The 15,236-nt window shown below is 37.0% G+C and overlaps 1 protein-coding gene across 2 annotated transcripts in view; it reads right to left on the bottom strand.

Moving 5' to 3' along the window:
- gripap1 (GRIP1 associated protein 1) overlaps nucleotides 1–15,236 on the bottom strand; it is a 199,338-nt gene that overhangs the window by 166,888 nt on the left and 17,214 nt on the right. For both annotated transcript variants that reach the window (XM_039773970.1, XM_039773971.1), the window contains exons 3-9: nucleotides 8,391–8,452; nucleotides 8,084–8,110; nucleotides 7,748–7,855; nucleotides 4,467–4,623; nucleotides 3,598–3,776; nucleotides 2,531–2,579; nucleotides 1,588–1,658 (exon numbers count right to left, since the gene is read on the bottom strand). In XM_039773970.1, coding sequence (XP_039629904.1) covers nucleotides 1,588–1,658; nucleotides 2,531–2,579; nucleotides 3,598–3,776; nucleotides 4,467–4,623; nucleotides 7,748–7,855; nucleotides 8,084–8,110; nucleotides 8,391–8,452 — 653 coding nt within the window. The remainder of the gene's footprint in view (nucleotides 1–1,587; nucleotides 1,659–2,530; nucleotides 2,580–3,597; nucleotides 3,777–4,466; nucleotides 4,624–7,747; nucleotides 7,856–8,083; nucleotides 8,111–8,390; nucleotides 8,453–15,236) is intronic.

Below are 15,236 nucleotides of genomic sequence, written 5' to 3'. Positions count from 1 at the left end.
AAAAAATGACAACCCTACCCAAATTACATATTTTGTTGACATTTTCAGTAAATAAATAAATAATAATAATACAAATTAAACAGCAAACTAAAACAATGGCATTTTATGAAAATGTTAAAGTATAATTACAAGTTATCTGACAAACTAAAAAAATGTAAAAAAAAAAAAAAATATAGGAAATGTGACATTTGCAAAAGTCTGGGCTAAGAACTCGTTAGATCAATAGTTTGTTCTGGCTTAGCTCATCAGATGTTAGTCTGGTCTAGAATTGTCATTAGAAATTGTAAGCTGATCACAATTCCAGAGGCTAATAATAAATTCTTTGAATCTTCAAACATTGTGCAACACTCAGCAACCACAGGATCTTCTAAGCAACTGACTGACAACCTGAAAATTAAACTAACAGATGCCTACAAAGCAATGCAAGGCTAATAAAAGCTGTCAAAGCACTTCCAGCTACCAATTTCCACAGTCCAAAATGTTAAGAAATAACAGTTAAGAGGAGCCATGGAGGTCAAGACCATATCTGAAAGACCAAGATAATAGTTTGTGTACTGTACAGGAATACAAATCTAAACTCCCATATGAGTTCATGGGGACTGCATGCAGGTTTAGCTAGTTCTGCAATACAGCATTACTAATGAAGAAATGAACTTCAAGGAAAAGTCATTAGAAGAAAACATTACAAAAAAAAGTTTTAAGTATGCAAAGCACAATCTGCACAAGAAAGAGGCATTTTTGAAACCAAGTACTGTGGACAGATTAAGTTAAAATTGAACAGTTTAGTCACAACTACAAAAGTTTTGGTTGGAGAAAGAAATTTAAGGAACGAACGCTTTGCAAATTCTTAAATATGGGAATAGGTCTATTATGTTTTGGGGTTGTGTGTTAGCTAATAGCACAGGAAACACTGTGCGAGCACAGGGAAGAATGGATTCAAATAAATATTATTAAATACTTGAGGAGAATGTTAGTCAGGATATAGCAGCTGGTATAAATAGATAGCCCAAGGATATCTTATAGACATCAGCTAACTGCAAGGGGGAATGAGATGAAATTTCCAAAATGAGAATCCAAAGACTCAAAGTTGGCTACAAAAATGTTTGCAACTGTGATCTCTGCTGAAGTGGTTACTAAATACTGACTTTGTAAGGTACCCAAACATTTGCAAATGCCACATCTACTTTACTTTATTTAGATCATCAAATACTGTTTTATTTTGTTTACTGTCACAACTGCATTTACATTTTTTTCAAAATGTCAACAAAATATATAATTTGGCCGGGTTGACCAAACGTTTGCATGGAAATATATATTGCTTGGCATTAAACCAGTTCTGTGATCATGCTGGTACAATGCGCAACTGAGAGCTTCTTGTTGCATTCGATTAGTTTGTACTGCTTAATCAAATTTCTTCCTTTGCCTGGCTTAGTATATGCAGATCCTAAAAAGGTGTTAATTCACATTCACACTGAACGTTTATCTTGCACCCACTATAAGAAAGGAAATATTAGGTTTCACAAATACAAATATTGTGGAGTACTAATGACTGTTCGAAGTACTAATGTTAAGTTTGATTTTTAGTACCTCCAATGCTTGCAGTTGCTCTTTCAGCAATTTCTTTTCTTCTCTTTCCATTTGAAGCTGCAGCTCCACTTCTGTTATTAAAATCATGACACAAATTGACTGCTTTTTACTTTTACTATCATTCTAAACAAATAAACTGCTTTTAACATTTACTGTTACTCTACCTATTCAGGAAACAGAAGCAACAAAACAAAGATGTGCTTTTATATTGCCAGTTATTTTCTTTGGCTTAACATTTTTATGTATTTATCTACCCATTACCCAAAATGTAAACTATTTCTAGCAGTATAATGTGCTATATGTCAGTTTAGAAACTGAAAATATTTTTTTTTCCTAGAACATGATCGGTATAATGATAAATGAAATACTTCTTTTTTTTATTTTGTAGAAACCAAAAACTGCAAAATTATTTTTTTTTCTTTTAAAAAATGAGGAATTTTCTCTTTTTACTTCAGGTCATAAGGTTAAGATTTTGCTAACAGCAACCCCTTTCTTAAACAGTCTGTCATCTACTGAATTACCAACTGACATTAACCTATTGATGGCATTAAGTAACACGGCAAATAATATAATTTTTTTTTTTAATTATAATCCCCAATTCTTTATTCCAAGAAAGCAAAATAAAAACAACACTTGAAATTACCTAATCAGCTAAAGATCTTGTTATTCTGATGTTTGGTAATGATCTTTTGGAAATATTCCTTTTGTGGAAATCGCCACCTGATCTCAATTGCCATAGACAAACCCTGATGATGGGTTAGCATTAAATAGCATTGATATTTGAATGATAAAATATGTTTTAGTCATTCATTACCACAGTACAAATTCCAAAACACTATAGTGTACATTACACATTTCTACAACCACATAATCTTACAGACTACTAACTTTTTTCATTACTCACTTTATATCTTCTCATAGGTTATCCTTTCAGTATACTCACCACTGAGCTCCTTGATCCGCTGTTCCAGTATTGTATATTTTGCAGTTTCCTTCATAAATAGTCAACCAAGAATAATTAATGTACTTTAACTTATTCGTTCCTTGCTAAGAAAAAATGTATATGTAAAACTGGTCTTCAATTAATATGCATCATCATAGCATACTACTTATTTGTAGCTGGTAGTAGTGACTCTATTTTAACAAGCACACTATAGTTTGTTAACTGAACATGTTAATTTCATTTAAGTTATTTAGGTAGTGAGACCAGCTATGTTATATGGGTTGGAGGATGTGGCACTGACCAGAAAGCAGGAGACAGAGCTGGATGTGGCAGAGTTAAATATGTTAAGATTTACATTGGGTGTGACAAGGATGGATAGGATTAGAAATGAGTACATTAGAGTTTCACCTCAAGTTGGACGGTTGGGAGACAAAGTCAGAGAGGCAAGATTGTGATGGTTTGGAGATGTGCAGAGGACAGATGCTGAGTATATTGGGAGAAGGATGCTAAGGATAGAGCTGCTAGGGAAGAGAAAAAGAGGAAGGCCTAAGAGAAGGTTTATGGATGTGGTGAGAGAGGACATGCAGGTGATGGATGTAACAGAACAAGATGCAGAGGATAGAAAGATATGCAAAAAGATGATTTGCTGTGGTAACCCCTTAACGGGAGCAGCCGAAAGAAGAAGAAACAAAATTTGTAATTACCCTTTGCCAATTTTTAAACGTTCAGACTTTTTAAATTACTGTACTATTAACTGCAGAATACTGCAAAACAATGATTCATATATAAGCCCTTAAACTTTATTAAAAATTTATTTAAAAATTCCAGCACATCAGAAATACTTGAAATATCACAGAAGAAATTTAAATTTCCATTTGATATTAATACTTTACAATGCATAACAGAGTGTATTATCAGTTTCAAACTGCCACAAGTGCCAAAATGATTTTTTTGTTGTTTTTAATTAAAATTTAAACGAAGCTTGAATATAAGCTGGCTATAAGGGAAAAAAATCTTGCTAATAACATTTTCATTCATCTTCATGAGTGTGTTTCTCTAATTTGTACCTGATCATTATTCTCTGTGGGTATTCTGTCCACTGTCTCCCTTGATGCACTGTCTGTTTGTCCATGGGAGCTCTCGCCATCTCCTAGTGAAATGGCATTCTCATTTTCTGTACTCTGTATCCCATTCACACTTGTTCTTTTCGACGCATGTACTTCCAAGTCGTAACGCTTTTGCAAAGCTGGAAAGAAAAAAAAAACAAAAAAAAAAAACAACACCAAAGTATATCTCAGAATACTAATTTTTTACTGTACTTAAGTTTTCAAATAGTATTCTTAATGTTAATGGACATACAATGACTGAAGCCATAACCTATTTATATATACCTTTTACTACATTAACAGCTACAGCCTTAAAGTTACTTTTATCTTTTTCCAATACTGAATACTATAACAGATCTTTAAAAAAATAAATAAATAAAAAATATAAACAAATGTTAATTTTTAAAAAAATTGTCACATTGCTGACCTAACTGACACTAAATGTAAATGTCATTACATTTTGCTTTGAAGATTATTAATAAAAGAAATTAAAGCAAAAACAACAGCCAGTTTAAGATTTCACATTTCCTTCTAAGTAGTATAAACTAGAATCAAAAAATAAAACAAGGGTTTTGACTTCTAACAAAACCAAAAAACATGATGATTCTCTCTTAAAAAGATTTAACATTAAAATGTAATAGTGTTGTGTTTAGAGAGGAGATGTATTGTGTTTAGGGAGAAGGTCAGAATATTTGAGGTAAAACTCATGACTAAAGAGACAAATGATTCAATAAGTATCACATGTGTTGATGGTGTAAAAAATAATTCTGCAAATCAAAATTTAAAACAATGTCCTTAAATTTCTTTTTTAATGTTTCTGGAGAATTCACCTGCCATGTTCTTCTGCAATGCAGAATTTTCTGCTTGGAGACGAAGCAGCTCACCATCCACTGGGATAGACTCTGGTCTAGCAATCACTGATGCCACACCCAGTCCCTCACGCATTCTCTGGTTCTCCTGCTCCAGTTGTTCAATTTGAGAACACAACTTAATTAAAAAAAAATATATATATGCATCATATAAAAATGGTCCCAAGTATTACATATTTGATCTGTTGGCAGAATTGAATAGAAGTAAAATAAGTCAACGGGCTTATCCATTCACACATTTTTAGTCCCAATTTTATCCATTGGGAGTTGCAGGAAGTCAGACCCTACCCTTGTCACACTATATGCAAGGCAAGAACCAAACATTTTATCTTACATACACATTCATGATCGTCCATTTTTAACAGCTTTACCAAGTATACAGTGGTGTGAAAAACTATTTGCCCCCTTCCTGATTTCTTATTGTTTTGCATGTTTGTCACACAAAATGTTTCTGATCATCAAACACATTTAACCATTAGTCAAATATAACACAAGTAAACACAAAATGCAGTTTTTAAATGATGGTTTTTATTATTTTGGGAGAAAAAAAATCCAAACCTACATCATGGCCCTGTGTGAAAAAATAATTGCCCCCTTGTTAAAAAATAACCTAACTGTGGTGTATCACACCTGAGTTCAATTTCCGTAGCCACCCCCAGGCCTGATTACTGCCACACCTGTTTCAATCAAGAAATCACTTAAATGGGAGCTGCCTGACACAGAGAAGTAGACCAAAAGCACCTCAAAAGCTAGACATCATGCCAAGATCCAAAGAAATTCAGGAACAAATGAGAACAGAAGTAATTGAGATCTAGCAGTCTGGTAAAGGTTATAAAGCCATTTCTAAAGCTTTGAGACTCCAGCGAACCACAGTGAGAGCCATTATCCATAAATGGCAAAAACATGGAACAGTGGTGAACCTTCCTAGGAGTGGCTGGCCGACCAAAATTACCCCAAGAGCACAGAGACGACTCATCCGAGAGGTCACAAAAGACCACAGGACAACGTCTAAAGAACTGCAGGCCTCACTTGCCTCAATTAAGGTCAGTGTTCACGACTCCACCATAAGAAAGAGATTGGGCAAAATGGCCTGCATGGCAGATTTCAAGGCGCAAAACCACTGTTAAGCAAAAGAACATTAGGGCTCGTCTCAATTTTGCTAAGAAACATCTCAATGATTGCCAAGACTTTTGGGAAAATACCTTGTGGACTAATGAGACAAAAGTTGAACTTTTTGGAAGGCAAATGTCCCGTTACATCTGGCGTAAAAGGAACACAGCATTTCAGGAAAAGAACATCATACCAACAGTAAAATATGGTGGTGGTAGTGTGATGGTCTGGGGTTGTTTTGCTGCTTCAGGACCTGGAAGGCTTGCTGTGATAGATGGAACCATGAATTCTACTGTCTACCAAAAAATCCTGAAGGAGAATGTCTGGCCATCTGTTCGTCAACTCAAGCTGAAGCGATCTTGGGTGCTGCAACAGGACAATGACCCAAAACACACCAGCAAATCCACCTCTGAATGGCTGAAGAAAAACAAAATGAAGACTTTGGAGTGGCCTAGTCAAAGTCCTGACCTGGATCCAATTGAGATGCTATGGCATGACCTTAAAAAGGCGGTTCATGCTAGAAAACCCTCAAATAAAGCTGAATTACAACAATTCTGCAAAGATGAGTGGGCCAAAATTCCTCCAGAGCGCTGTAAAGACTCATTGCAAGTTATCATAAGCGCTTGATTGCAGTTATTGCTGCTAAGGGTGGCCCAACCAGTTATTAGGTTCAGGGGGCAATTACTTTTTCACACAGGGCCATGAAGGTTTGGATTTTTTTTTCTCCCTAAATAATAAAAATCATCATTTAAAAACTGCACTTTGTGTTTACTTGTGTTATATCTGACTAATGGTTAAATGTGTTTGATGATTAGAAACATTTTGTGTAACAAACATGCAAAAGAATAAGAAATCAGGAAGGGGGCAAATAGTTTAAAATACAGTGGTGTGAAAAACTAAGGTATTAACTTATTTGGTGTCTTTAGCAATACCTTTCCAAACTCATTCAAAAAGACTTCTTACTCAGTTATCAGCATAAGGATGAAACTCTTCAAAGTAAAGCAAACAAATTATAATAATCATATCAAATTGAGGCCTACTTTTTATCAAGTAAACAAATTCTTACAGACCTCTATAGTATAGGTTTGCCAGATCACCTATACTGGGGCTCCACAGTAAAATCCTTGAGAGAAAATTATTCAATACCTTTGAAAGTAATCAATTTTCTGCAGGACAAAAGATTTGTACACGTATTTATCCATTCAGTATTTTTAATGTGAACTTTTCTGCCGTAACAATACATTTCCAAAATCAAAATAAACCATTTTCTGTAGATATTTAATTGAAGAAGAAAAACTAAAAAGTTAGTGTTTGCATAAGTATTCAAGCCCTACACATTAATACACTGAAGAACACTTTTTTTTGCAATAACAGCCTTAATTCTTCTGGGGTATATATGTACAAGTTGTGCACATTGTTCAGGAGTTAGTCGTCTCCCTTCTTCTTAGCTGAATTTATACAGTTCCTCTATGTTTAGGCCTCTGGAGAGCAGTTAATATTAATAAACAATAACAAATAATAATAATACATTTAATTTAAATATAGTGCCTTTCCAATGTTTTCAAGTAGTGCCACAGATTTTTAATAGGGTTAATATCAGGGCCTTGACTTGGTCATTCCTAACCTTTCTGTTTTTTTAGCCATTCCAGTGTCACTTTGGCCTTATGCTTAGGGTCACTGTCATACTGAAAGATAATTCTTCTCCCGAGTCACAGGTTAATAGCAGACTGGAACAAATTCTCCTGCAATATTGTGCAGTAAACGTGCCCATCCATTGTCCCTTCAACTCTGACAAAATATTATATTTTGACTCTGGAAGTGTATTGTTACAGCATAAGAGTACATTACATTATGTGTACATTGTACACATTTATCCATTAAAATACTGAGCGGATAAGTGTGTATAAATCTTTTGTCATGCAGAAAACTGAAGACTTTCAAGAGAATTAAATACTTTTCAGGATTTAAAGAATCCCTGGAGTGCAGGACCCCATACAAAGATGGAGGGAACATACAAATTCAGAGTCAGTGGAAGAACAGAAATTTAATAACTAAAAGCAGGACTCAACATTATACAGTAGGCCATTTATGCCCCCAGTGGTAGATTCAACAAAAAGTATTTTTATAAGTACCTTGGACAGCTCCTGCATGAGTGTGCTGTTTTGCAGTCTAAAGTCATCTTCTTGACTGTGTAGTTTGCCTTGCAGCATTTCATTTTCACTTAAAAGTGCATCAACCTCCTAAAAATACATAGATACTTATTCCAGAGCTTACTTTGCAAAGATTCCCTCATAACACACATTTTACACAACTGACATTATTTTTTGCAAACAAACAATTGTTGGTTTATGCTTACTCACACTGCTTAATCTTTTGTCTTAAGCATGATGTAACAATTAAGTTCTGCATGCTTTCTGCAAATCAAGAAATGCAATCCATATTGTATGAAGAAAAACAAAATCACCAACCTGAGCTTTCTTGCTCTTATTAAGGGCCTGAAAAACAGTAAGAAAAAAAAACATCTCATAGGTCACAGCAGCTGATCATTATTGAAATAGTTAAGATTTTAAAGATTCTGCATCCCATGCCATTTTTCAGAACCCATCTTCTACACTGCAATATTTAATAACAATACAATTTTAAAGTTTTATGTATGTTGACAAGAGTCTGGATTTAGGGTTTTAAACTTCTAAAAAACCTGAAGTATTTAATCCATTAGACTAAAATTTTAATGTTGCATCATAAGTAAACAGGATTTCTGAGAGTTCAGACTACCTTCTGTGCTTTGGTGAAGTCCTTCTCAAGAGCTGTGCTCCTAACCCGAAGAGCTGCAAGCTCTATATATAAAAATGGAAAATAAATAATGTCATAATAAATTCTTCACTTGGTTAATGCAGATCCTAACAAAAAGTACACGTTAAAGACAAAGGAACATTAATTTAAAATGAAGCACAACCACCAGTCTGATGACAGAAGATTTTGAAGGAAAAAAAATCTGTCAAAACACAGCAAACTCCATTAAAAAAAACAGAGAATCTGAGTACAACAAGGTGTCTTTGAAAATGAAGTATCCCGACAAGAAGTGTAAATGCTGATGAGAAATAAATAGCAGCTCCAAAGGAAATTATGGCAACACTCTGCTAAAAGTTACATCAGATTCTAAAATCTTTTGAGCTCAAAGTATTAGTTTTTCAAAACAAGAGGAAACTGTACATCACCTTGAGAATACTAACTGTACTTTCAAGGATAGGGGTGGCAGTTGAGACAATTCCTTGTCAGTAAAAGGTTGCGCTTACAGTAGTAATTGAAAACAGATACATAGCAATTGTACTCCTGGCACTAACATCAAAGCCTGATTAAATTAACCATCTGCTAGTGCTTCATATAGTAAGTTTTACCAAATGAATATAAGACTGCACAAGTGAGCAGAATACTATATATGCCAAAAAAAAAAAAAAAATAGTCAAGTGTACACATTCTGATGCTTAGAAATATTGTGCCAGTGTTGGTGTTACCAGTGTTCCCAGAAGGAGGCGTTTCATCTCGCAGTGCACTTTGGATATCATCGATAGGAACCGCAGCACATGGCTTGATGGCAACCCCAGTCTGTACCAGAGCGTGGATAAGCAGGCAGTTACAAAGTTACAAAGTAGTTTGTTAGAGGAATCTGTGAGCAAGTGACATACCATCTATGGTCTAGTGACCCATGTCTTGTTTACAGAGGAACTGAAGCATTACGTACATCTGAATCTGTTCCTCGGAGAGTCACAGTCCAGGCGGCTGATGGAACAGTCCTTACAGATGACACTGCAGTTGTGACTCACCGAGCAGGCTACTTTGAGCAGCTGTTTAACACTAGAATCACTGAAGCCTAATAAAAAAGTAATACCAGGCCATTTTATGTGCCTTTGCACCTCTTCATCAGCGTATTTGTTTTGCAAATGTGTCAATCAGCACAAACAGCAAGCAGAGTGCTAACCCTTCCCCCACCCACGCAGCTGAAGTTCTCCCAGCTCAAGTTTGTTAAACTGGGTGTAAGGTGCCTTGAGTGGTAAATACAGTAATCCCTTGCTATATCGCGCTTCGACTTTCGCAGCTTCACTCTATCGCGGATTTTAAATGTAAGCATATCTAAATATATATCACAGACTTTTCGCTGGTTCGCGGATTTCTGCGGACAATGTGTCTTTTAATTTATGGTACATGCTTCCTCAGTTTGTTTGCCCAGTTCATTTCATACAAGGGAATCTATTGGCGGATGGCTTAGAAGCTACCCAATCAGAGCATGCATTACATATTAACTGAAACTCCTCAATGATACAAGATATGGTCTGGAACGCAACCCCCGCAATTGAGGAGGGATTTCTGTATATCATTACTAGCCAACCCGCGGCGTACCATACGCCACATAATCAGGCCGGTTTTTTAATGATTTTTAAGCACAGGGAGAAAATGAACATTTGAAAAATCGGTAATGTAATAAATCAGCAAGAAAAGCAACATTGTAACAATGCACGGAATGAACCAACACACAATCATCCTTGACTGAAAACTGGCGGACCGCCATCGCTCATGTGCCCACCTCCAACTCGTCACTTGAGTCGTTGTCGTCTTTGCAAAGTCCAGATGCACCTGTGACTCACGTAGACTTTCCGTGTTCCTGCAGGAGCATCTAAGAAGACGCAGGTTTGTCGCAGATGCGAATTGCTGTATGTAGCGTGTAAAAAAGTTTGCTATGGTGGATGCGGCCGTGCATCGTAACCGAAAACTCGGTTTTTAAAGACTGCTTACTTCTTGGAGTTGGTGGGCGTGACTCCTTACTGCATGCGCCATAGGTGTCTTACTTGTCGGCGGCTTAGTGAATCCATGCCCCTTCTGGCATGTTTTCCATGGGTGTCTTGCCTTAGTGAATTATATATATAGATTTGGAATACATGCATTTCATGTGTGTTCCATTTCTACAATAATCTGGATAAATGTAGGATGACAGGAAATGCGAGCCAAGAAATGTTGAACACATAACTAAAGCAGAAACTTTATGTATTGAATACTTTTTTCCTTTGGTTATATCCTCTTTAATAAAACCCCTATGTGCGTCCAGGTGTCCGTGTGTGTCTTCTGGTGAAGTGCGCATGCGCAGGGCCACACATGTTCAGTCTCTCCCTGTGCATTCCCTGTGAAGAGAGAGAGAGAGAGACAAACACACACACACAGGCGCACGAGAGAGAGAGAGACACACACACACACAGGTGCGCGAGAGAGAGAGAGAGAGACACACACACACACAGGCGCCCACGTGCATTGTTGCAATGTTACTTTTCTTTGTTGTTTATTAAATGTTCATTTTTTTTCCCTGTGCTTAAAACTCATTAAAAAAAAGTGTTTTTAGCGAGCGTTTCGTAGCACTATAGAGCGAACTCTTGCAGTGTTAGTTTTCTCTATTGTTCAAGGTTTTCTCAGTGTTATTCAATGTTTTTACATTTAGTTTACTATTATGATGTGCATTCTATGGTGTAATTAACTATATTTGTGCTTAAAAACTTAAAAAATATATATATATATTTACATACAATTAATCCTTTCCAGACCATATGAACTGTATTTACATACAATCCTATAGGGGAAATGACTTCGGTTTCAATGTATTACTGTCAGAGAAAATTACAGGCATTTACGGAAATGCAAACCAGTACTACTGCGAGAGAAAATTAAAGGCACACAATACAGTGACACATATTACAGTCACATACAAGGTCCCTTGACATTTAATATAGACTGTTCCTACTAATGTTTATGCATTACTGTTCTAGCTCCCGTTATTGTAACGGGCTTAATGTCTAGTTCTTGAATAAAGGCACAATTGTTTTGTTATACCTTTTGTGAAAGTGTTTTTGATATTTGAATTTCAGTATTCACACATTATACATGTCACGTCAGCATTTTGACAATTATTAGTAGAACATGAAAAAAAAGTTTGTTTTAGTTATGTGTTCAACATCTCTTGCCTGTATTGCACTCCCGATATCTATGCAAAAGGACGATGGTCCAAGTCTTTCCAGTCCTGGTGCTTCCTGTCTTGCTATAATTTGCAAGACATGGACGCTCTCCAGTGAACCGAGACAAACACTGGAATCCTTCTGTACCGTGTCTCTTCGGAGAATCCTTGGGTACTGCTGGTTTGACTTTGTGTCGAATGAGTGGTAGCTTACAGAATCCCAAATGAGGCACATTACCAGCATTGTGAGGGAGCATCAGCTACGGCATTACTGCCATGTGGGGCAATTCCCCAAGGATGATCCAGAACGCAGGATCCTCATTGTTGAGGACCTGAGCAGCTGGACCAGGCCAATGGGACACCCACATAACACCTGGCTGCGGCAGACAGATGATCATTTCCAGAGGGTAGGACTGGACTGTATGTCTGCCTGGGGGATTGCCAACCAGGATCCTGAGCTGTTTTGTCGTGTGGAGGTTGCAGCAAAGCACTGTACCAGTGCATGCTCCCCAACCTGACCTAACCTGTTACTCATTTAAAGGTTTAGATGAGACCACAGATTATGTCATACCTTACTGATTTATAGTACCATAAAACTGACTGATCATTAACTGTATTTAAGTTTTGTTAAAAAAAAAAAAAATCATTCAAATCAGGACGATCAGCATCATTCATGGCAGACCACAGTGGTTTTATTGCTGGCTAACTCATATTGGTACTATTTAAATTTGCTTTATTTACTGTGTATAAACCATGTTTAGGATTGAAAATTGTACAAATGTTAAATTTTTAGGACAACATGACTACTTCTCCTAACTGCCTTTGTCTAACCTGTGCCAAGCAAAGACCTATTACTGAAAATATCAGCTCACTTTTCAAATACTTTCTCCACATAGCTTGGCATGAAAAAAAGAGACTACACCACAATTTCTACTTTCTGGCAGCATGTAAAATGTTTTATCAGTCATCAGTTTTGCTGCCTAAACTAATTCTGTGTTAAACATTGCACACAATCGGGAAAACTGACACAAGCGGTTAAATATAAGCTTCCACTTTCTCCCCAAATATGAAATGTAATTCAATTTGACGTTTAAGAAAATCAATATGAAAAACCCAATATTGCAATATTCAGCGCTTTAATTTTCCACAACTTTTTCTGAACATTAAATAAAATCCACAATACCGCTGGGGTGCTTTCTAAACAGGACTACATTGACTCTGGCCATGCTGCCTGGCGGCAATGAGCATGAGAAAAAAAATGGAGTGAGGATCAGAAGAGGAAGCATTTAGAACAGGTAGGGTTAGCACTGCTGTTTGCAAATATTTTAGTTTCCCCCCCCCCAAGATGACAATCGGATAGCTAAACTAACCAGTAATTTACATCACACCAGAAGTTAGTTGTCCACACAGTATAAATCCTCATCAATCCATTTAATACTCTCCAATCTCTCCAATACTGAAAAGTTACAAGGGAAAAAAAACAGCAGCGTTATAGTGTACTTGTGTCTGAATTATTCAGTGTCTGCGTAACATATATGGGGTAAACTGCATTCTAGCCAATTTTTTTTTCCCCATTATGAGGTTATATTTTTGCATAGCAGGTAAACTGACCTTCCTAATTAAAACCAGGGCTGTGGAGTCGGTAGATAAATGCTCCGACTCCCCGACTCCGACTCCTCTGTATGTATATACTATGCTAATGTATTTTCTACATCCATTGAAGGAAAGGAAGGCAACATACATGTCATTTCACCAAAGAACTACTGGCTAGGAAGCCAACACTCTACTATAATGCCAGATTAAAGACAAACACAATTGATTGGCGGCGCGGATTGCGGGTGTCCACATGGAGGGCAGATCCAGCTTGCGGAAAATCTCGACCACCGCCCCCATTCAAAGTAATGTGATGCCTCGGTCTGCTGCAGTGGCTGTCTCCTCTGTCAGCCAGCCGGAAGTTTAGTGCATTTTGTCACTCACCGGCCAGCTGATCAGCAGAACGAGCCCCTGCTGGAGACAGGTAGGGAGATCTGTGTTCTCGGCTCCTTCAGCCCCCTTCACTAGCACATAGTGAAGGGGAGCCGAGCTGAGAACACACCAGATGATTTTCAGGCGTTTGACGCGCGATGACTCGTTGAACGGCCGAAAAATCGGCAGCGCATCTGTAAATGTATGGGGGGCTTTAGGCTAGGTTCACAGTTCCCTGTAACAGTGGAACACAACACAATGGAAAGCGGTGCCGCACCTTACCTGTGCATTACATCCCATATAGTGACGCATACAGTCAATGAAAAGCATGCTTCATGGTTACTTGATATGTTCGTTTTGTGGTAACATTATGCACTGCATGCATTGGGCTTTATTCTTACAGCAGAGAAGTAGTTCATTATGACTGTTTGTGAATTTGGACATTTCAACTTACTTTTTTAATTCCCATTTAAATTTAGTAGGAGTCGGAGTCGGTTAACTTTTTGCCGAGTCCGACTCCAGGTACCCAAAATTGTCTCCGACTCCCACTCCACAGCCATGATTAAAACAGTGTAAACAAAGTGCATTCATTCTGAATTACAATTTATAAATATTGTAATGACCTTTGGTTAGGTTTAGAAAATGGAAGAATGGATTTATCACTTTAGTTTCTTCAGCAGCTGAACCCACTTTCACCTTCCTTGGCCACTCCTTCAAAACACACAGGTCTTCTGCGTCTCAATGTGCTGTGTGTGTGTGACTACTTCACACAAAGGCCACCACATACACCATCAGCATCACCCCGCTCACCTAGGCTCCACGAGCACATCCAAGGCTCACCAGTAGCCATGCACTCAGGTTGATTGGCTTTAGCAGTGGGAAAACGCACTCAAAGTGCTTTTTAACTTCTCTGAATGTGCACCCCAACCCCTGGCAGCTCCTGCAAGTGTTTTATAGCGAGCTTCTTCAAAATATCCTCAATCACTTTGATGGCCTGCAACTACCTGAGGAGCATGTCCCTCTCAGGTCTGGACCCAGGGGCACTACCCTACACTGTCTTGCTTATATTTGAATCTTTTAAGATTATTTGGAGGAAGTCAAATATATAACGATATTACGTTGTGAGCAAATGTTAGTCATAGGATAATAAAATATTAATTAATGAAATAAAAATCTGTCATTTTATAATGCCAGATTTTAATAGGGAGAAGCTACTTCATTGTTTATTCAGATTGACACTGAAAACGAAGCTTCACTATATAATTTAAAATGCTCCGTGTCACCACCCACCTCAGAATTTCAATCACCCCTTATAGATTCTTACCTGGTATCAGCTATGCAAAGTACCTATCTATAATGTAGAGAAATAAAAAGATTCAAGAAGCTGTTAAGAGCACTGGATATAAAATATGAGTTGCCATTCCAAAAAAGGAGTTCTTACTATGCCAGTGTTATAACATAGATGCCCACATACGTCTTAAACTGTTATAGACCAAAGAAAAAGAAAAAAAAAAGCACAGATATAAAATATATAATTTGGAACGACTACAAATAATGGCAATCATAAAACATTATGTTAAATGTTCTTTGCCTTCAAATTAGGTTTAGGTTTAGTTTATTTATATAGCACATTTACAACAGCCACACGACTGACAAATTAG

The sequence above is a fragment of the Polypterus senegalus genome, chromosome 13, assembly GCF_016835505.1.
Source record: "Polypterus senegalus isolate Bchr_013 chromosome 13, ASM1683550v1, whole genome shotgun sequence".
NCBI lineage: Eukaryota > Metazoa > Chordata > Cladistia > Polypteriformes > Polypteridae > Polypterus > Polypterus senegalus.
Note: the sequence above shows the minus strand (reverse complement) of the source record. Positions and strands in the feature narration are given on the sequence as shown.